Source organism: Necator americanus, chromosome I, assembly GCF_031761385.1.
Source record: "Necator americanus strain Aroian chromosome I, whole genome shotgun sequence".
NCBI classification, from domain to species: Eukaryota; Metazoa; Nematoda; class Chromadorea; order Rhabditida; family Ancylostomatidae; genus Necator; species Necator americanus.
The window spans coordinates 8,194,935-8,216,506 of NC_087371.1; the positions used below are offsets into that span (position 1 = coordinate 8,194,935).

General features: G+C 41.5%; 4 protein-coding genes across 4 annotated transcripts in view; 2 read left to right on the forward strand and 2 right to left on the reverse strand.

Moving 5' to 3' along the window:
• Nucleotides 1–202: 202 nt before the first annotated feature.
• On the reverse strand, nucleotides 203–4,150 carry RB195_004863 (uncharacterized protein; the record flags this gene model as incomplete). Its single annotated transcript, XM_064182912.1, has 4 exons — nucleotides 203–364; nucleotides 1,070–1,251; nucleotides 2,842–2,941; nucleotides 4,001–4,150. 4 exons carry the CDS (start codon nucleotides 4,148–4,150, stop codon nucleotides 203–205), a joined length of 594 nt encoding a protein of 197 aa, XP_064034179.1.
• Nucleotides 4,151–6,564: 2,414 nt separating this feature from the next.
• RB195_004864 (uncharacterized protein) lies at nucleotides 6,565–14,200 on the reverse strand (the record flags this gene model as incomplete). The annotated part of the gene is made up of 14 exons (XM_064182913.1): nucleotides 6,565–6,606; nucleotides 6,675–6,741; nucleotides 6,798–6,882; nucleotides 7,022–7,187; nucleotides 7,255–7,333; nucleotides 7,761–7,900; nucleotides 8,785–8,848; nucleotides 9,310–9,419; nucleotides 12,027–12,092; nucleotides 12,802–12,870; nucleotides 13,190–13,273; nucleotides 13,333–13,386; nucleotides 13,997–14,053; nucleotides 14,105–14,200. 14 exons carry the CDS (start codon nucleotides 14,198–14,200, stop codon nucleotides 6,565–6,567), a joined length of 1,179 nt encoding a protein of 392 aa, XP_064034180.1.
• Nucleotides 14,201–15,642: 1,442 nt separating this feature from the next.
• On the forward strand, nucleotides 15,643–21,220 carry RB195_004865 (uncharacterized protein; the record flags this gene model as incomplete). The annotated part of the gene is made up of 5 exons (XM_064182914.1): nucleotides 15,643–15,696; nucleotides 15,749–15,875; nucleotides 16,563–16,623; nucleotides 20,109–20,301; nucleotides 20,777–21,220. 5 exons carry the CDS (start codon nucleotides 15,643–15,645, stop codon nucleotides 21,218–21,220), a joined length of 879 nt encoding a protein of 292 aa, XP_064034181.1.
• RB195_004866 (uncharacterized protein) overlaps nucleotides 16,239–21,572 on the forward strand; it is a gene marked incomplete at both ends in the record, with an annotated part of 36,703 nt that continues 31,369 nt past the window's right edge. The window contains one exon of the mRNA XM_064182915.1: nucleotides 16,239–16,305. Within this exon, the coding sequence (XP_064034182.1) occupies nucleotides 16,239–16,305 (67 nt within the window). The remainder of the gene's footprint in view (nucleotides 16,306–21,572) is intronic.

Consider the following 21,572-nt stretch of genomic DNA (forward strand, 5'->3'; position numbering starts at 1 on the left):
GTGTTCACATGAGAAATAAGTTCTGATTTGTTGTTACCTTGAAGTTTAATTGTTGCTCAAGGCATTGTTAGCGTTGACAGTTGTTTCATGTTGATGACCACTTTTAAAGTTTAGATGTATTTACCTATTAATTTGATTTTCGAAAAAGTTAATTTTTGTTTATATGGGCAAGTTTCTGGTCGTCAAAACAGTTTGTTTCTCTTTACTTCAATGAATCGAGTAATTCATAACGACAAAGTTGACTGTTAGAAATCCATGAACTTGTCCGCCGATCGATAATTCTGCTGTTGATCAATGTCAATCGGAATTGGTAGATGAAACCGCATTCCATGTCAGCTATGTTCACGGATCGATCACGAATTATCTGGAATAGGAGCTTCAGTAAGCAATATTTGTAACTGTAACGAAAAGAGAGTGTCTGGGTTACCACAAAAGTGCTCTAATTGCTAACTTACGCAGATTTTTTGAGTTTAAGTTGATTAACTAATTACGTCAGTCGGCATAATACAAATCAATGTGTTAATAAAAGTAGTTAGATGCAGAAAATTTTCATTTCAACAAATGTGTGAGGATTGGTCAACTAAGGTAATTATGCTAATTAATTTGTACTAACTAAATCAACCAACTCAGTTTAGTGGCTCAGACGTCAAGAAATCTGCTTAATTAGCGATTAGAGCACTTTTTGGGATGGTTCTCTCAACACCTTATTGTCTTCTAACTCTTATTTTTTCCACAGGGTAATTAATCATATAAAGAAAAAATGCACAGGGTTCTAGGAGGATTTTGCCAATTAATTCTACAATCTCTCCTTCAAATGAGAAAATGTCCACAAAATGTTTCCCGTCCCTTGTGGCGTAATTAAATTCTCTGAGAGCTCGCGTAAGTTCTGGGAATATGAATTCGCAGCTTAGGATTGAGCCGACGAGGAACTGTGCGGCAGATAGAAAGGCCTAGTCGCGTTTGGAGCGCTTCTTTTCTTTAAAGCAGAGGCTTATCTCGTTAATTTGGTCCAGTAAGAGCAGGACGTTTTTTTATTGTTGTTACTCTATAATGAACAAAATTCACTTACTTGACTAACGATCCATGAAGGAGAGTAAAGGTCATCGGTACTGGACAGTTTACGATACTCCAAAACAGCAACTACATCTTCTTTCACGTCGTTGGAAAGATCAAAGTAAATTTTTGCTGATACTTGGTAGTGGGTGACCAATCGCGCACAGCAGACCACTACCGCTCGGATTAAGCCACGATCTGAAAAGGTTAAAGAAGTATAGTAGAGTCAAAACGACATGAAGCACGGTGCAGTTCAGTAAGCGGTTGAAGCGGTGAGACGGAGAGGAACGGTTAGAATTAAGTAGGGGCCCTTGCTACCACCGTTCATCGCTGCGGTTCGCGATGATCCCACCCTATTCCAACTGCTATCTCCACCGCGCCGCTTTGAGCGCAACCGCATACGCAACTGTATCGTGCTTCATGTCGTTTTGATCGACTGTAATAACTGTATGAAATGAAGAGTGCTAAATAACAAAAGTGGATTTCAACGAATAGAATACATTGAATAGTTTTTTTTAATATGCAGAACGTAATGATTTACATACCATTTAACGATATAGCGACATTAGACATCGAAAGAAGATGGAAATGAAGTGTGCAGTGTTAGACATTATTTCAGAGAAATAATGTCGGATGTAATGTTGTCGTAATTGACATGTTGGCTTAGCTTTGTTCGTGTTTGTATAGATCACTCTCATTTTCTTAAATCTTAGAGTTGTTTTATTTTTTTATACTTGGGTTAGCTCGGTGCAGTTAAAGGCATCACCCCACGAATCTGAGGTGGTGCAGATTTCAGGTGGAGTATTCGTATACAGGATGGGAAACTACGGAGAGGGAGGTGATTCCGTCCATTTCTTGCTAATTGCCGTAAAAAACGGCCCGGAAGATGCGGTGCCGCACAAGACTGGCGCGCTCCAATCGAACCTCATGTACAAAGTGGTGCGCCAAAACGAATGAAGCCATTAGGAAGAAATGCTCCAATCGAACCTCATGTACAAAGTGGTGCGCCAAAACGAATGAAGCCATTAGGAAGAAATGCTCCAATCGAACCTATTTGTTAAACGAATGAAGCAATTAGGAAGAAATGGACGGATCACCACCCCCCCCCCCCCCCTTTCCGTAGTCTCCCATCCTGTATACGAATACTCCACCTGAAATCTGCACCACCTCAGATTCGTGGGGTGATGCCTTTAAGTAAGAGACTGCGCTCGAAACGGCGCGGTGTATCTAGCGGTTAGGATCGGCATGGGACCGTCGCGATGTGCACGATAAATGGTTCTAAAAAGGGTTCCCAGATCCCAATCGCCACGATCCACCGCACCGCTTGCGTGCGTACTGTACCAAGCTTCATGTCGTTTTGACCTGACTATACCACGACAATGAATGTGATGGACACGAACTTTATGGAAATTCGATTACTTACTCTCGTAGTTGGTTAAAATGGTTATTCCGATTATTCAGTGCCGTAAATGGTTATATTGAGTGCATATGAACTGCTGAAGGTTGTTTTCTTGTTCACTTTCTAGTGTTTTATTTGTGCCTGCGTTGCGTTTCTCTAGCAATGTTAATTCTAGCTAAGAGAGAAAATTTGGCTTAAGTCAGTCACTCTCGTACTACCACCAACCACAGTAAGTGAGGTGAGCGTAAGATCGCTATTTTATGGCAACCCATTAAGTTCCATTGATTTTTCGGAAACATGGAGAAGAACATAGGGAATAATTTGTTGAAGTGGATGATGTATCATTTCCTGTTTTTTTTTCTTCTGGAGATTGAATCGAAAGAACTCACCCTGTGGCCCATCTTCAAAAATCATGTTTTCTTTTTGAATGCATTCTTGAACGCAACGATTGCAACCAAATTGCTGCCATAGAGAATTTGTTGGGCTGCACTAAAGAACTGCTATAATTAGGATGAAGGGAAGCGTTTTTGCTATAGAATAAGTTGGAACCTCTGCTTTTAATTAATACTCTTAAATAATTGTTTTACTTTGACGAATCTTGCTGGTTTTCTACCTTTTTTCAGGGGGGATTGATGGCATTCAACATTTCAGCAGTTCCAGGTCTATCTTCCTTCTTTCTCTTAACATCTTTAACCTACATGCTATACAGTCGGATCAAAACGACATGAATCACGAGTGTTGTTGCGGTGCATTTGCGTACGCGCTCGAAACGGTGCGGTGGAGACAGCCGTTGGAATCGGGGTGGGACCATCGCAAACTGCAGCGACGGGTGGTGCCAGCAAGGGTTCACCACGCTCCTAGCCGTTACGCTCTACCGAAGCGCCTCGAGAGAAACCGCGTACGCTATTGCGTCCGTCCGTGCGACCCCAGTATAGATCCTCTAAGACTAATGCTTAGGTTCTAGGACTCCGATTCACTCAACTATTCACTTTCTGTAATGACCTGTCGATTGATGAACTATCGCTTGAAATGGGAGAGCCATCTGTCACTTAAGAACGGTTTTTGCGCTCTCTGGGCGTTTTTGCTCTCAAAAGTACAGTTCAAATCAGAGCAGTGTTGAGTCGTTGAGTTGCGCCCTCGCTCCCCCTCCCCTAGATTTTGTTCAGCATCATCAGCGGCGGACTGAAACATTTAAAGGCACCGTATCACGAAATGATGGTGTTGGGATCTCTAGACCAATAGATGGGGGTTGGAGCATAGCTTTATTGGTCTAGAGATCCCAACACCGTCATATCTATTGGTCTAGAGAATGCTAGAAGCGGTGAGTGGTACTATGAGAGTGGTCACCAATAATTCCGGCTATTCATCCAGAGGAAAGAAGATAGAAATAGCATTTGTTTGCACCTCTGCTCTCTACGATGTAATTTATATAATTGAGTGTTTTCCATTTTTACCTGCATGTCAAACAAATTCTTACGATTATGTTGTTGTGTTTGTTTTACTACTTTTTAAAAATTTTTCGTACAAAAAAAATCTCGAATAACTAACCTTATCCTCGCATTTCCTTCTGCAAACAATCAAGGATCGAACTTGATAGAAGTGTTTTGGTGTCTCAGCTAAACGTGATAATCCCGAAGTGAGAGCATCGACCACAGGAAATGCTAGCAGCAGCAGAATAACGTGCTCCGAGGGAAGCATTGTCTCAGACTGTTCGTACGTACAAATAGATCCGTAGCGATTTGCATCAATTAAGGTTCAGGTGCTAGAAATAGCTCAGGGGGGATTACTTCGCTTGAAAATTGTTTCACTGCTCATACGAGTGGAACCGATGGCTATGTGCTAGTTGTAATTAGCTGTGTTGCTGAGAAGTCATGGCAGAGATTATGCTTGGTTTTCTTTTTTTTTCTTGATAGCTGTTTTGTGATTTTATTTTTCGATGTTTTACTCGAGGCTTCACTTTCACTCGTTTTTATTCGTTCACAGTTTAATTTGGAACAAAATGAAATAATACGATGTGAAGATGACATTAGAATTCGTACATGCACAACTGTTATTGGCATGGAATTTAATTGTGAGTATTTGGGGGGGGGAGGGTAGATTATGGAGAGGTGGGTGATTCTGTCCATTTCTTCCTAATTAGCGTAAAAAAAAACGGCCTGGAAGATGCGGCGCCGCACAAGGAGTTCGACTGGCGCGCTCCATTCGAACTCGAAAGACAAAGGGTCTACTCAACTTTCGCATGGGAGTGCTCTGATGTGCTCTACTGTTTCTTGTTTCTGTTTTCTGTTTATGGCACAACTATGGGTGTTTTCAAATAAAAAAAAAAAACAAATGTCTTGAAAATTAATGATTTTCAGAATGAAGTTCAGTTGAAATTGATCGGCTGACTGATTATTAAGTATTAGTTTGTTTTTGTTTGTTCGTTTATGTCCGTGTTTCTAGGTCGAAGAAGCAAAAAAAAAGTGCAATAACTAATAGATAGCACGAATAATTGGGGGAACAAGGAAACAACATCGGAAATGAAATTCAAAGCTAGTGTGAGGCAAAAGAGCAATTGGAAAACTTCTTCTTTTCCCGACATTCTCTTGAAAAACGTCGTCCTTCTAGTCTCATTGCATTGACTAGTAATGTCCTAGAATCGCTCATTACAATTTTTTCTTGTTTTTTTTTAACTTGTCCTTCAGATTAATTACTTGTTGTGTTGAAAGTATTGAGAATTTCTCATAAGAGTAGAAGAAAGTAGTAGAAAAGTAAGGAAGAAAATAGAAGTAGAAAAAACCTCTTCAATTTTCAAATACGTGCCGTTTTGCTTTATGCTTTTGATCGATTTCAACCAAATGGATTTGAGGTAATGAGGTAAGTGGTAGTTTGAATGCGTGAGATCAGAATTATACCCAAGATGAGGCAATAGTTCAAATCTTTCTATTTCCTTAGATGTGTTGTGGGTTGGTAGAAGAATATACAGTAGTGTGCTATCTTGCAACATTCATGTTCTGAGAAAAATCGTATTATATACTTTGCACATCCATTGAAGGTGCTTAGAACAGAAGTAAGTGGCTACAGTACTAGGCTGGGTGAAACCAGCTCTATGCCATATGCTTGGCAGTCAAATTTTGTACCTTGTTCTCGTGGGCCGGAATGCCGAGGTAGACCCATTTTTCATCGTATATAACTACTTATTTGATAAAATGCTTGTTCACGTGTGCCCCAACATCGATTGGGTTAAAGGCATCACCTCACGAATCTGAGGTGGTGCAGATTTCAGGTGGAGTATTCTTATAAGGGATAGTAGATTATGGAGAGGAGGGTGATTCCGTCCAATTCTTCCTAATTGCCGTAAAAAACGGCCCGGAAGATGCGGCGCCGCACAAGGCTGGCGTGCTCCAGTCGAACTCCTTGTAGAAAAAAAGTGCGCCAGAATGCCCGAAGCCGTACCTTCCGAGCCGTTTTTTACGGCAATTAAGAAGAAATGGACGGAATCACTCTCCTCCCCATAATCTACTATGCCGTGTACGAATACTCCACCTGAAATCCGCACCACCTCAGATTCGTGGAGTGATGCCTTTAATGTCAATCCAAATCAAGGCGAGACATCCAGTTCCTCTTGAAATCTAATTCGTCTCGAAATCATCCAACCCAACCGACAAACATAAAGGAAATAAGAGATCTGAAAAGATGTAAAAGAATCAAGGGATGACTATTCCTTTCAATTTTATCTAGTGTTCATCGCATTGCCTGTAGTCGAGTGAAAACGCGATGAAACACGGTGCAATTGCGTAAGCAGTTGCGCTTGAAGCGATGCGGTGGATCGTAGCAGTTAAGATCGAGCGGGGATCACTGTTAGCACCGCTGATGGACGCAGTTCACGATGGTAACCGCGTACGTAACTGCACCGTGCTTCATGCCGTTTTGACCCGCCTATACTTTCAAATTTCAAAGCGAGATCCACGTGTATGTGGATCTCATTCTCTCTCTCATTGTAGCAACTGTTGTATGTAACGGGTTACGAGTATTTATTCAGATATATGATAACCTTAATATTATTATTAGCATGATAATTAGAGCTAATTCCGTGTTCTAGCTGGTGCTCGAGTTCATAGTTCATTCCAGAATTATGATTTCGTATCGTTTGGGCTGTCTTGGAAGTCCGAAATCTGTAAAGTTTTTTTTTAAAGATTTTGTTGCTAGTTATTTTCGAAGTTCAGAGTAAGTGTAGACAAACCTTGGCATGATTGTTATGTTTCGAAGCTGCTTTTAGCCTTCGGAACTTAGCAGCCATATTCGTGTACCTAGATAAAATCGATAGAAATAAGAGGCTATGGATAAGTTCACTAGTAGCACTTACTTCATACAACACATATTTTCGGAGCATTGTACGTAGCCGGGTTGACATGTGCACGGATTTCCACATGGAACAGCAATTTGTGGTGCTGAAATAAATAACTGTTGAACTAACAACACAGTTTTTTTGTCAATATGCCAACAAAGAATACGAAAACAAACAAACAAACAAACAAACACCTATTCCCGAGAGCAAGAGCGTAACAAAGAAAGGGACTGGGAACTCACTTTGTACTTGCTGTATGCACGTTGGATTACACGATGGCATACATGGCGCTACACATGTGGGCGCAGCGATCGCAGGTGGTGGAAAAGGCGCTGCTGGAGGCGGAGCTGGTTGCAGAGCGACGCATGACGGCGCACATGCCGGCATGCATGTCGGTGTGCATGTTACCTGGTTAGTGGTTGAGTGTGATTGAAATCGTTCAATGTGTGACAATGAAATGCAAGCGTTTACGTACCTGAGCCAAACATGTGGTCTCACAGGTTGGCATGCATTCAGCTGCACACGATCGAATCGGTGACAGTTGCGAGGCGAACCTAGAAATCTTCGCGTCAACGTAATCTCGATGACAAAGGGAACGTATCACGAAATTGACGTAGTTTGGAAACCGTTGATTACGAATACGAGCGTGGCACCGCTCAATTCCCCCTAAACATCTTAAAAAGGGCGTGGGAACCGACTTAGTTCCTACGAGGCACGTTAGAACGCACATCCTTGCACACGCGCCGCGTCCACGGGCGAGCGGTCGAAGATCAATGAGATATCCGTGCCACTGTCTTCAAGTAAGACCAATGAATGAATTGGTGAGGAAACCTGTGCATGTAGAAGGAATCGAGCCACGTTCACATCTGTAATGAACACCCCGAACTGTGTGCTTCCCATCAGATTCTCACACTACGTCAATTTCGTGATTCACTGCTGCCTTTAAACAACAGCTTTATCATTATGTGGACAGGGACGAACTGCTGCATGCATGAAGGACTGCATGTTGGTAGACATTGTGGTGGGCAGGTTTGTTGTACACAAAGAGGAGAACACGAAGGCATACATCCAGGCGTACACGGAGTCATTGGAGGTGGAGGTGGAGGCGGGCGAGGTTGCATCTAAAAGTTGTGGGGAGGAATGGACGTTTCGTAGATGTTCATACGTCCTTGTTGTATAAGACCACAAGTCTTACATTTTTTTCTTAAATAATGCGTCTCATTTAGCGGAAAGGAAATTCTCGATAGAACTGACCATTGTTAGGATTTCGAAGTATTTTTTGATTACTTCAAGATTTCAGCAGTCAATACTGTTTTAGAAGTGGTACATTAGGCCATATAGAGATTTAAAGGCATCACTCCACGAATCTGAGGTGGTACGGATTTCAGATGGAATATTCGTATACGGCATGGTAGATTATGGGGAGGAGAGTGATTCCGTCCATTTCTTCCTAAGTGCCGTAAAAAAACGGCTCGGAAGATACGGCTTCGGGCGTTCTGGCGCACTTTTTTTCTACAAGGAGTTCGACTGGACCACGCCAGCCTTGTGCGGCTCCGCATCTTCCGGGACGTTTTTTACGGCAATTAGGAAGAGATGGACGGAATCACCTCCCTCTCCGTAGTCTCCCATCCCGTATAAGAATACTCCACCTGATATCTGCACCACCTCAGATTCGTGGGGTGATGCCTTTAATGACTAAAGTGCCGTAAAAGTCTGCGAATCTGCACTGCATGGAAACTAAGTATTGTTTTATTGAATTAAGGGTTGTTTAAGCAAAATAAGGAACCCCTGAATCAATGAAACAATCACAGAAATTAAATGAGAGACCCAAATTTAAGACTGGACAGATATAACGATGAGGGATCATTCTAGAAAAAAAAAGAGTATAAAACACCGACTTTGGAGAGTGACATTCCCTGTTTTTTGACGTTACGCATAGCTTAATATAGCTATTAATAATAATAATTAATATAGCTCTTTTAAGAAAAAAAAGAGCAGTACTCACCTGGACGGCCTGAATACACATCGGGAGACAACGTGGCATGCAAGCTTGCGCACAAACAGGCTGTCTGCAATTGACGGGGTTTGCACCGGGTTTGAAAAGATACAAACACGTAAATTTCCAGTCTATCTCCTCTTTCCATCGTTTTTTTTTCAAATGAAATGAATAGCGAAGCACTTTTTATGGAAGGTAAAAAAAAAACCATTTTCCCTTCATTTTTTTTTTTGTCTTAGCGCATTCATCAATATTAATAATACAAATAATTGATTGGATATGTGGTGAGAACAAAATAAGTAGTATTTTCTATAACCGAAACATAGAAGAAGAGGATAGTCGTAATTTTTTCTTTTTTTTAATTTGATGAGAGATTTCCACGTTTCTCAAAATGATCTATTTTTTCCCTAATAAACATTGAAAAAAGTGAGATTTTTAAACGAAGTGTATTCAAGACCACAATTTGACGCCCCTAAATAGATTCGCAAGAAAAAAAAACTGGAGAAAGACCGGTGGAATTAAGCAGGAACTTACCCGCAAACGGATGGGCAGTTATTCGTGCACGAGCTGCATGCGACAGCCTGAATACACGACGTTTCACACGAAGGCATGCATGGTTCCATGCATGTTGTCACCTGCTGAATCTAAAAATTACGGTAAATCTTGCACGATTAGCTCTTCGCACTTCAGTCTAGTAAAGCACATGGAACACCAGCAACTCCAGCACTTTTTCGTTACAAATACTATTGTAATCCTGTGTCACATATTTTATAAAGCAGAAAATGCAGTTATTGCAATACTATTTATTTTTTGTAAACATCATTACAAGCTAATTATAGTTTAAAATAGTAATAATATAAATTGTTAATATTTTGAAACTTTTCATAGTATGATATTTTTGGAAACAGTCACCTATATGCATTCGAGGCTTCTGAGCACAAGTATTACAAAACCCGCAAGTCTCGCGTCGTCTTCCCTTTTCTTGTCTATTTGAACATACGACACAGTCTCTTTTCTTTTCTTTCCGGTAAATGTGAGGTAAAAAGAAAGAAGTAAAAAAGTAAAAATGTAGTGCAGAAAACCGCACAAACAAACGAATTTTATATCTATCCGCATCTGCTGAAATACGCTAAACAAGGCAGTCTCCGCTACGGCGACAGTGGATACGAGGAGAGCACCAGTTTGTGCACGCGCCGCATCTTCCGGACCGTTTTTTACGGCAATTAGGAAGAAATGGACAGAATCACCCTCCTCTCCATAATCTACGACCCCATATAGGAACTTTCCACTTGAAATCCGCACCACCCCAGATTCGTGGGGTGATGTCTTTGATCGGCGAACTCCATACTATCATAGAGTACAATGAATGACTGAAAAGAACAGTTTTTCTTCCTACGATTACGTGCTTTTGGCTATGTTTTTGAAGGAACATTTTGGTTCGTTCATCCTCTCCTCACTTCTTTTTATGACATCGCTTTCGTATGCTCGAATAAGTTGCCCACCGCTACCCCCGAGCTTCCACCTCTCTGCTGCATCGGCAGTCGTCGGAAAAAGACTTGAAGCGCTAATTTTCAAAAGTTACGATGACATCTGATACTTATATCACATTTTTGTTTGAATTATCGGGAAAATGTTTCTGAAACTACCATTACACAATTGTCAGCGTGGATTCTTCTTCAGAGTTTGTTTCGTTCAATGCTGGTTCCATTTCTCCCCATAGGTAATCTAATGTCGTCTGATTATGTGCCTGATCAGGTGAATACCAGCTAACTTCCTTTCTCCATAGGGGCGATAGGGAGGAGCCGAACACTTCTTAGGCTGCCCGCAGAGTTCAGAGCCACGCAGGCGTTTCGCACGGTTTGGCGGTTCTGCAGTTTTGGTGGTTATTGACTATTCACGGCAGTGCGCTCAATAACCACCAAAACCGCAGAACCGCCAAAACGCGCACCCGCGCCGCTCTGAACTCTGCGAGCAGCCTTAGATGGAAGGGGTCCAGTTTATGGGGTAATGAAGATCCCTTCACCAACCGTCCAAAAGTGAAGGGGGTTGGAGCACCGGCTCCAATTATCGCATGTATGTATGTTTCCGTGAATTGCATCAAAATAGAGCTCTTCCAGCCGCCCTTTCAGTGGTTTACCCAACACATGCACGTCCTTGTCGATCCCACGGAGGTATTAGCTGTCGCTGTGTAGGAAACGATCGTACCGTCGGAGGTGAGGTTCACCTCGATCGTTTCCTACACAACCTTGACAGTCATGCCTAGTCTCGACCGGATGGTTGTCGATTGCGGTCAAAGCAATTAATGTTTTTGTAGCATCTTTATTTCCATGATTCCGAGACGTCCACTTCTCTCCTTGTGGACCAGTCCTGGACACCATAAAGCACTGGTCGAAAGACTCTCCTATATACCTACATTTGAGACTGCTATGCGGGATCTTATCACAGAGCACATAGGTGGCTGGCTAATGCAAAGCCTCTCATGTCAGACGATAGTATCGAAGCGAGGTATTTGAAGTCGTCGGTCCTCGAAAGGCACTTGCGGTCCTGGTGGTGCCGATTTCATTCGTGCCAGTTGTCGTGTAATTAGTTTCTTCGGCGTTGAGTCAAAGTCAAACACTGTCACCCTATCGTGCCAAATTTGAGTTTGCTCCTCCACTTCTTCCTTGTCCTGAAAACCGGCATGACGTCATCAGCGTACAGTGGTATCCATGATATAAGCTCCTAGAGATTTTCCGTTATGATTATCCACGACCGTGAGGAGCAGCGGGAAGAGGGCTGAGCCGTGATGCACACCGACGAAGATAGGGACCTCCGTCGACGTCCCAGACGCGCCGCGACTGCCAACGAGCGGGACAGACAGTCTCAGCTGGTCTTTAATAGTGACACGCTATTGCGTGTTTAATATGAGGATCCGGTGCGATAAACCTTCCTACGTCGTTTTTCTGAATAACTAGGAAGAGCTGTGCGTGATCGCGTTCAGATTCGTAAAGTACATCCTTAACTCTTCATTGAGAGATCCCAACGCGTCCAAATTTTTGACATGCTTCCTCTAACCATTTTAAAAGATTCCACTATCGTGAGATCCGCAGTTCTGTCGCCAAATCGTCTGCACTACTCGCTTTTTCTGTATGCACTCGTTTCAGCATTGGTTCATTTCTTCAGTGGTTTCTCACGACTAGCGGGCCATGATCCCCGCAGCAGGGAGATCCTTAAGTGATTAGGAATAAAATAATCGTGTAAATTCCACCAACTTCCATAGCTTGGACGCAAGACGGCTGGCACATTGGCATACATGCTTGAACACACTTCGTTTGTACCTGGTTGTGAAGAAATCATGAGAATTAATCCAAAAGTAGGGATATATGTTTCGAAAGCATCACCCTTCGAATCTGACGTGGTATGGATGGTGGTGTGCTGCGTTAACAAGTCTAGCTAATGAGGCTCTGACAAAGGCGATAACGCCGAAACGTTAGCCGTTGTTTAATAAAGACGATCAATACCAATCTTGGCTACAGCTCAAGGAAATCAATTAAAACTTCGTTTCAACATGCCGAGATTTAAAGACAGTCGAACATGGGCAAAACTCTATAGTTGTTCATAGGTTGTGGGATCAGGCGTGGTTCCGCTCATCTCTTCCTAACCGTAGTGAAAAAAATGGCGTGAAAGACTTTGTTTTTCACGACGATTTCAGTTGCAACGCTCCACACTTGTACAAGCGCCGCATCCAGCTGCGTAGCGGTCGAAAGCCAGTGAGTTCTCTTCGATTCCCTAATCAAGTGAAACCTATGAATATGTTGCTGGAAGGACCAGAACGTATTCATAGAGGAGCGTTCTAACGTTCCTCGTAGGAACTAAAGCGTTTCCCACGTCGTTTCTTAGGATGATTAGGGAGGGATGAGCTGAACCACCTCTGATCCCGCAATATACAAACCCATCTCTAGCTTCCCATGCGGTCTTCCTCACCACGTCAGATTCGTCAGATATATTAAAATCATATTAAAAAGGATAAAATGATAGGAAACCTACTCGAACTACTTGGAGACATTGCGGTGAGCACGTTGGCATGCAGCGAGGCTCACATGTCGGCTGAGCAATCTGAAAGAAATCACTTGCTTTATATTTATCTATGTATTATACTACAAATATCGAATTTTTTCCTTCCGGAATAGTACAGCAATAAGATGAGGGACATCGTTGCGACCAAATCAACTTTTTGGCTGCCGGTCAGATCATTTCCCGGCGGTTATTCACTTATTTTTTTCTTTTTCGACGCTATGTCAAGCAGTTGTTCTATGTTTAAAGCTGACTATAAGCTTGAAAGGATTTTACCACTTATGGAACAATGTGGATTCAGAACTCCTTTCTATTGCATTACTCCAAATAACATTACTTTTCACAAGCAAAAAAAAAGAACCATAGGAGCACTGATGCAGGACGCCTCACATCGGGGCATACACTGTGCAGAGCATTGAGGCATTGATGGTAGTGATGGTTGTGGCTGGAATAATCGATTTATTGATTGTTTTTGGCATAGCGGTTGAAAGAATTGGGACTTACATTCATTAAGCATGCATTTGTGCAATGTGGCTGGCACCGGTCCGGACAGGTTACCTGAGTTTCTTTATTTTTTGAAGAATCACAAAATTCTTGCAAGTAGAAAATTGGGAAGAAGAGAAAAAGATGTGGTATGAAAGAAGTTCTACAAATAAATTTAAATAATAAATAAATAATTCGCCATCTTTTTGAAGGCAGCATAAAAATCTTACGGTTACCTGCCCTTTGCCCCATTACTCTCCCATTACAACAGAATTGAATGCACACAATGGAGCCTGGCTGTGGAAGAATTTTTGCTCTTGAGAAGAAAGAATTAATTAGTTAGAAATAATGAAAAATTGTAGCAGAGATTTGCGAACAAAAAGACAAAGTGCGAATTTCGTGGTGCACTCATGTAATTTCGGGAGAAATCTATGAAACCTTTTTTCTAGTATTATTTGTAATCTTGAAGAAAAATCACGTCTTAATCTCGAATCTCATCTTCGTTTTAAACACCCCCTCCTATACTTCCTCCACAATTCCTCAATTTTAGTGTACAGTCGATTTTACTGGCATTGGAACTGTGCCAAAAGATTTTCAAAAAATATTTGAGTACAGGGACTTAGTGATTTCTGATGATTAAAATGATTAAGTGATTTTTTTTTTACAATTGACTTCACGGACTTACTACGTTCATCACGCATGAGTTCGTGCATAACGGTTGGCAGTGTTGAGGACAGAAAACCTAAACAACTGATTCAATACATGAATATGGTTCACATTAAGTAATCTTGACCTGTTTCTGTTGACCTGGACATCCACCACAAGAACAGTTGTCCGTTGTACACGCTGCGCAACATTGTCTTTTGATTCTGTTCAGGTACAAAGACATTGGGGAAAGAGCATGGTGTAGAGCGGTGGACTAGAACTCTTGTTTAATGATATGGAAAATAAGGAAGAATTATCATCAACTGCTACTAAGTTATGTGTTTAAATTATTTCCTAACAGTTTCCCATTTATTCCCTTATTAATATTTCCTAAAATTATTTATTAATATTTGCTTAAAAAATCCTCCCGTACTACCTCCACATTTCTTCGGATTCGATCAAAGATAGCTCAGGACCTGAACCTCAGATTAACTAATTTTTCTTTGAAATATCAAATAGCGCATTTTTTCCCAAAGTTATTCACCGTTGTAGATTTTCTTCAATGAAAAATTTTTTCTTTCGATTGGCAGTGTATTAATAGCGTGGTTATGGTGTGGTCCGTTGTTACTACCGGAACCTCTACTCCCTTGATTATTGGAACGCGAGCTTGACGTGGTTGTACCCACCGATTTGTAGTATGAACGAGTATGTACGATCATACTGTAGACGAATAGATTCGTCTATCATATCTCCGCTTGCTTGTGCTTTTTTTATATCTACAAAAGCACGAAAAATTTTGTAGTAGTTTCAGAAAGAAAAAAAAGACCTCTTGAAAATGCGCCCTGAAACCGTATGCTGCGAGTTATGATTGACGAATACTATCTTTCAACGCAGAAAAAGCTACTTTTCTTCGTTTTTTTAATCTTGTTGCTCCTACCACTTTTTACGGGTGTAGCTTGAGGTAAAAGTCGACTTCTATGAACAATGCCTTTGGCTAGTCGTTCCTCCTTCTGAGCATCAAATGAAAATTCCTTTCAATGTGAAATTAATCAATTATTCTCTTGTGTACTTAAATGTCAAGCAACTCGCAAGCTTTCAAATTCACCTCGCTTTTCACTGTCCCGTTAAGAAGGTACAAGAGTGTGACAATGTTCACAAATTGAATAGGATTCATTTTTGTATCGAATCTGGAACTGAATATCAAATGGAGTCCTGGAAAAAATAATGATTTTTTTTCCGAACGAAGAGCCTTATAAAAAGGAGAGCTGGTTGTTGTAAATCAATAATAAGAGTAATAAGTGATAATAAAAAGCGCCAGTAACCAATCATCAACAACCAACACTCAAATAATAATAATAATAATAATAATAATAATAATAATAATAATAATAATAATAATAATAATAATAATAGAAATGACAACAATAATAAAATAATAATAGCAACAATAATAATAGTAATAATAGCAATAGTAAATAAAGTAATAATGATAATGATACTAACAACAGTTAAGATAAAGTTTAAATAAATAATGCTGTCTAAATAAGTAAAAAAAAAGAGATAATGTCGTCTAAATAAAAAAAGTAAAATAAAGTCTAAATAAATTATCTAATAATAAATAATGCCGCGTTATTTATCTATGATAACGTTCTGATAATTAGTTGGTTAGGAATCCAACATTTTGGTATGTTCAGAAATAATAATGGAGGCGAATTTGGAAGAAGCTCAGATATGAAAAGGGTTATTCCATAGAATAACTGTATATCATGGGAGGAAAATGAACGAGTTTCAGGCCTCGAATACTCGATTCCGTCCCAGGGAAGGGCCGAAGAGAAGCAAATTCCCACAACAAGTGGTTCCGCGTGACACGAAACACAACTTCTCCGCCGCTGCTCCATGGAACACCAGTCAGGAAGAAGGTGTTCAGCACTGAATGAAAGGACCAGTCGTCGACTATTCGCCCTCCCAGGATCAAACAGCTGGATCCATCGAAACAGGTCGCGCTGTCAGCGGTCATCGGCACTAATTATACGCATTTATTTACCAAACGCCTATTGTTCGTTGATATTGGTGCTGGATCACCTTCGTATGATTTCCTTTCCCCGTCTTTTTTTTTTGCTGCGGCTCGAAGAAAACAAGAAAAGAGAAATGGCTAGTGGAAGCTGGTATGCGTTCGATGTAAAGTAATTTGACAAGAAGAAAAGGTTCCACTACAAAACTGATATGAAGGTATTTAGAAAAAAAACAGCCTAACCATCGAATATAAATGAAGCTAGGAATCTATGGATCCAGAAGAAATCACTGGGATTACATGCCACATTAATTCGTCCAACTACTACTCCATTACTGGTGAGTGTGAATTTCTGAAAGATAGTTTTGAGCAACTTTTTTCATCCTTACACTTATTTTTTTTTAGTATTTCCTAATGTGAATCTATTATTTACTTATATTACTTGCTATATTACTATTATCATTATTATTGCATTTTTATTTTCTATTTCTTATCACTTACTGTCTTAGAAAATTTTCGAGGATATTGTTTAGTTAAGTTTTGCCTCTCACTTTCGCTTTTCTTTCACTGCTTCATCGGACAAATTTCTTTTTAGGTCCGGATATTGGCTCATCTTCCCTGCAGGATGTGAGGAAGAAGGAAAAATTTAGCAGTAGGTTTGGACCGATGCTATTGTATTTATCACTGCCCTCAAGACATTAATGGAAAATTTTATTTGAATCAATCGATACTTTTAGCTGATATAATGGAGAATCAGAGAAAGTAACATGATATTATCATTGGAAGTGCAACTGCTTGAGTTTGTTTCCTTAGCACCTGGTGTTGACAACAATTTTTCTTCGAGGAACTCCCTACGTGTATGGTTCTGAGTGAAAGACCGGGGTATTACTAGACAACCTTGACAAAAATGGTAGAACGCAGCAAAAAAAAGCGCAATTCGAGTGAAATGGAGAGTAACTCTAATTAGAGTCAGATACTTTAAGAGCACTCGTGTAGAAAAAAGAAGAAAAAAAGAGAAGATTCGATACATTCTTTAGTACAACCAAGGTGAAAAGAAGGAGAAAGGGAATATTGGAGCTCCTCCAACTATCGATCGAGACATGACGGCCTTGTTGATCGTCCGCGAAAACTTTGAACTAACCCTAACCTTAAGGTTTTTTTCAAAAGTGTTCACTATTCGAGTTCGAGTTCAATAGCGCAGGAAATCAAAAGCTTTAATGCTTTGGTTACGTCTTAAAGGCAGCATACCACGAATCTGAGGTGGTGCGGATTTCAGGTGGAGTATTCGTATACGGGATCGTAGATTACGAAGAGGGGGGTGGTTCCATCCATTTCTTCCTAATTGCCATAAAAAAACGGCCCGGAAGATGCGGCGCCGCACAGGGCTGGCGCGCTCCAATCGAACTCCTTGTAGAAAATAGTGCGCCGGAACGCTCAAAGCCGCATCTTCCGGCCCGTTTTTTACGGCAATTAGGAAGAACTGGACGGAATCACCCTCCTCCCCATAATCTACGACCCCGTATACGAATGCTCCAACGGAAATCCGTACCACTCCAGATTCGTGGGGTGATGCCTTTAATTATACGCCACTATGGAGCGTTAGAAAGTTGTGACCACACTAGTTGTGCATCTTCATCTGGTGAAGAAACGGTATGATGTGGTTCGATGTGGACTGTCAATTTTAGCTTCTCATCGGAAGTCTCGCACTTTTCACGCAGGTCAGTTTCTCTTAAGAAGTTTCTAGAAGGGCAAATGTTAAGCACTAACTAAGCACGTAGAACGTACTGCCTCGATGTGACGCGTTGCTTTCTCTGGAAGGACGTGAAGTTAAGCTCCACAAACCCCTACGAGTTCCTCGAAGCTGCTTTTTTCCCTCGTTTTCCAGAAATTGAAGTCCTCTATTCTTTTTTCGTACAAAAATTTGTGAATAAATAATGGTAGCGTAGTCTCAGCAAAGTCTTCCTCCGCTAGTTCCCTCTTTTGTTTTGCCGTTAGATCGCCCCCAAGAGTTTAGCTTGTAGGGATCGAATTTTGTCTCAATTTCTTCGTGTGAATGTGCCCAATTCAAGTCTTGGATGGGAATCATTTCAGAATATCAAAATCGGACAAAGAGGAGCGCTACTTGTGCACAGTTACGCGAAAATGTGTGGCAGAATTCCAATTTCTACAAGGTGAAGGTTTTTGAAAAGACACCCTTATAACAAAGTGCAGCGTCCACCCACTCATATTTAGGACGTAGACTGGCGTACGCCACAACACTCTACATCGAGTATATATACGAAATAATGTATACAACAAGATAACATAGATATATAAAAGGTAAATAAATAAAACAAACAAGTACATAAGTTAGATGAAGTAAAAAGTCCTGAGCATTTTTCCGTGTGGGACCCATACTTCGAGTTTCTTCTTGAAACCACCTTCTCACGCGAATGGTTCCAAACAGTTGTCTGGCGAATCCTCAGTTCATGGGAAATAGAATACATGCCAATATGGCGACTTGACGATTTCCATGATTTTACCAATTGTTTTCGTTTTTTTTTTTCGACGATTTTCGACAATTGGCCTACTAAAGCGTGCCTCATTTTCGATATCCATATTACCGGAATGGAATCGTTGAAACCACCGTTTTGCTGTTGCATTCGATACTGTATTGGGTCCGTAAGCAGCACGGTTTTTTTTTTGGTGCTCGCTCACCACCTTTCTTACACCTTAGTCGTCGTGGTGCTGAAGGTTGTATCAAATCTTCTCTTTCTACCTCCATTTCGGAACGCTGCAGCATACAACTGGCTCCACCAAACACAAACCTGATAAAGAACTACTTTTTTTGAAGCGTAATGTCACCTTGAAATCGCCGTATAAAATGTCCTGAAGGGTTGTTTACATCGTCAGATATGGCTCACTAAAGACATCTAGCGAAAACGCTCAGAACTTCTTACTTCGCCTAATATATAGTGGGATCGAAACGACATGAAGCACGACATGCAGTTGCGCAAGCGGGTACGCTCCAAGCGGTGTCGTGGAGTATAGCGGTTACGAGTAAGGAAGGACCCTTGCTAGCACCTCTCATCGCTGCGAACTGCGGTGGTCGATTCCAACGGCCACCTCCACCTCGCCGCTTCGAGCGCACCCGCTTACGCAACTGCACCGTGCTTCATGTCGTTTCGATCTGACTATGCATATAATGATGCTATGTAATAACAGGCTTATTCTGTCATGTATGTGTGTGTGTCGAAATTTCAGAAAGCAGTGAGTCGGGTCCCGCGGCGCTGAATTGGTGGGACGTCATCAATTTACGGAAGAAGCGGGACTATTTGTGCAATAACAGCGCGCAATAATTCCATGCAGTTTTGTCAAAAAGTGAATGAGAAGTCGTGAACCATTTTCATTGAAGTGACAACATTCGTAGCGTTCCACCCTAATGTATCCCTCCGTATGTTTACTCCTCTGTTCGTTACTCTTATAATATTAGCGGGATTTTTTCTCCAAAAATTGGATACACGCATCCAGATAGCTACTTAAAGGTATCACCCCACGAATCTGAGGTGGTGAGGATTCCAGGTGCAGTATTCGTATACGGGATAGTAGATTATGGAGAGGGGGTGGTTCCGTCCATTTCTTCCTAATTTTCTGTACCATTACAGAAGTTCAACAAATCGCATATTCGCATTCCTCTAAACTTCCATGCTTTTCTCGCCTAGTCATTTGACAACATTCTGCCTTCCTCCGCCAATAACGCTTATTCATTGTCAATATGAACTTGTAAACTTAAATTCCATTCAGCCGAATCATATGGACGATCCTTAGAGAGCATGGTAAAAATGGAGAGTATGTCAATGTTAATTCCTATATAAGCACCCAGCAAATGCTTTCTTTGCTTCCGTAGCCCATGTACCAATAAAGGATTTCTACGCCACAGCCCCCGTCATCTACGTCCTCGGGATCGAAACAAGTGGCGACCACGAACTACACGCACGAATTGCCTTCTGCGTTATTTCCACCGCCCAACACTCATCTCCACGTTCAAGTTCTCTCTGCAAGCGAGTTCAAATCTACGTCAAGTAACAATTGTCGAAACGCGACAGTGCGAGAATACGACGCCTCATCGGCCTTTTCAGAAGCAACTTCATCGTCTTTGTAGCGCGGCTGCACTCACAGCTCAAGAATTCAACGTCGATCCCAAGCAACCGAAGCTCGACAACCTCGATGACGATGAAATCGAAGCTCTCCGCCTCGAGATCAGTACCACACGAAGCAGTTTACTCAAGACATACACAAGTAAGAAGTATGTAATCACGGACAATGCCAAAACCTGCACTTATAACGAAGCTACGGTAATCACACTACAACCTCTGCAACAGGAAACTTGTCTTGCAATCAAAGATCGCAGCAACAAACTTGTTGCAGTAATTTCACTCAAAGTGTACAACATCCAGTTCCGATGCCAGAAGAATGTTGAATTCTTTTACTAGAGATCATAAATTGGTCTCAGAATCCATTCATCGGTGCTATCTTGCAGGTAGCTGCGTAGAAAACGCCTGTGAGAACACTTCACCTTCCGATCAACTGAAGGAATTCTCACACACAGCAAACAATAGCCCTAGATACACCTTTTGTTCCCAGAGTTGCGGGTGTATAACTTGCGAGGGATGCTTCTTCTGCCAGCCAAGCTGTCTCTTCTATCGCATCTACGCATTACCGACTAGCCATACTATCTATATCGTTTTCAACTGCCCAAGCTGGGAAACAATAGTGAACGCCGAAGTAACAATTTGCCAAGAAGACTCCACAATAACCAACACACTCCAGCTTTACCCAGGACAAACTATCACGTGGAATAACCTGAGATTCAGCCTCATCGGTACCATCGTCCCACAACTACCGATTTTGTCATCGACGTTTATTGAAACCGATATGGGCATTTCTATAATCAAGCCTGCTCACAAAGAACAACTTGCAACGCACAGCGCAGGTCAACTCCAATGTTCAACCAAGCAGCAAGCCGAACAATTCAAGTGCATTTTCGCAAGTAAAGCCTGTACATGCACTCACGGTCTCCGAGAAGCCTCCTGCTTGTGCAGCCCTGGCGACATGGAAGAACTCATGAAAGCCTCGCCTTTACCACTAGTTTCAAAGAGTTTCATTATCCTCTCACGCAATAAGCAAGTATACGCCAAACCAAACATTGGATCCACTTTACATCTTGTGGCAGAAAACATGAAAATCACAACTCATCTGTCCAACACCACCTGAGAAATAGAAACCAGCGACATCATCGGATGTTGCGATTGCGTCACAGGCGCCGAGGTATCACCCTACTGTCGAAGCAGTGAAGGACAGACAATTGCAAATGTAGAATGTCCGACGGAAAATCAAGTAGCACTATTCACAGCCAATGGCCACCTAAACAAGCTCGTCTTCCACTTTGCGACCTCCATAATTTCAACAGAATGCATCGCGTCTTGCCCCGGAGGGACTGTGAGGTTCACAGTCAAAGGCACACTCCAATTTGTCAACGATAATCTCCTTGAAGGCGACACAAAGTCGGAGACCGTCATACGGAACACTCCAAAAGATATATCGTTCTTGGGTGATCTACCTGATT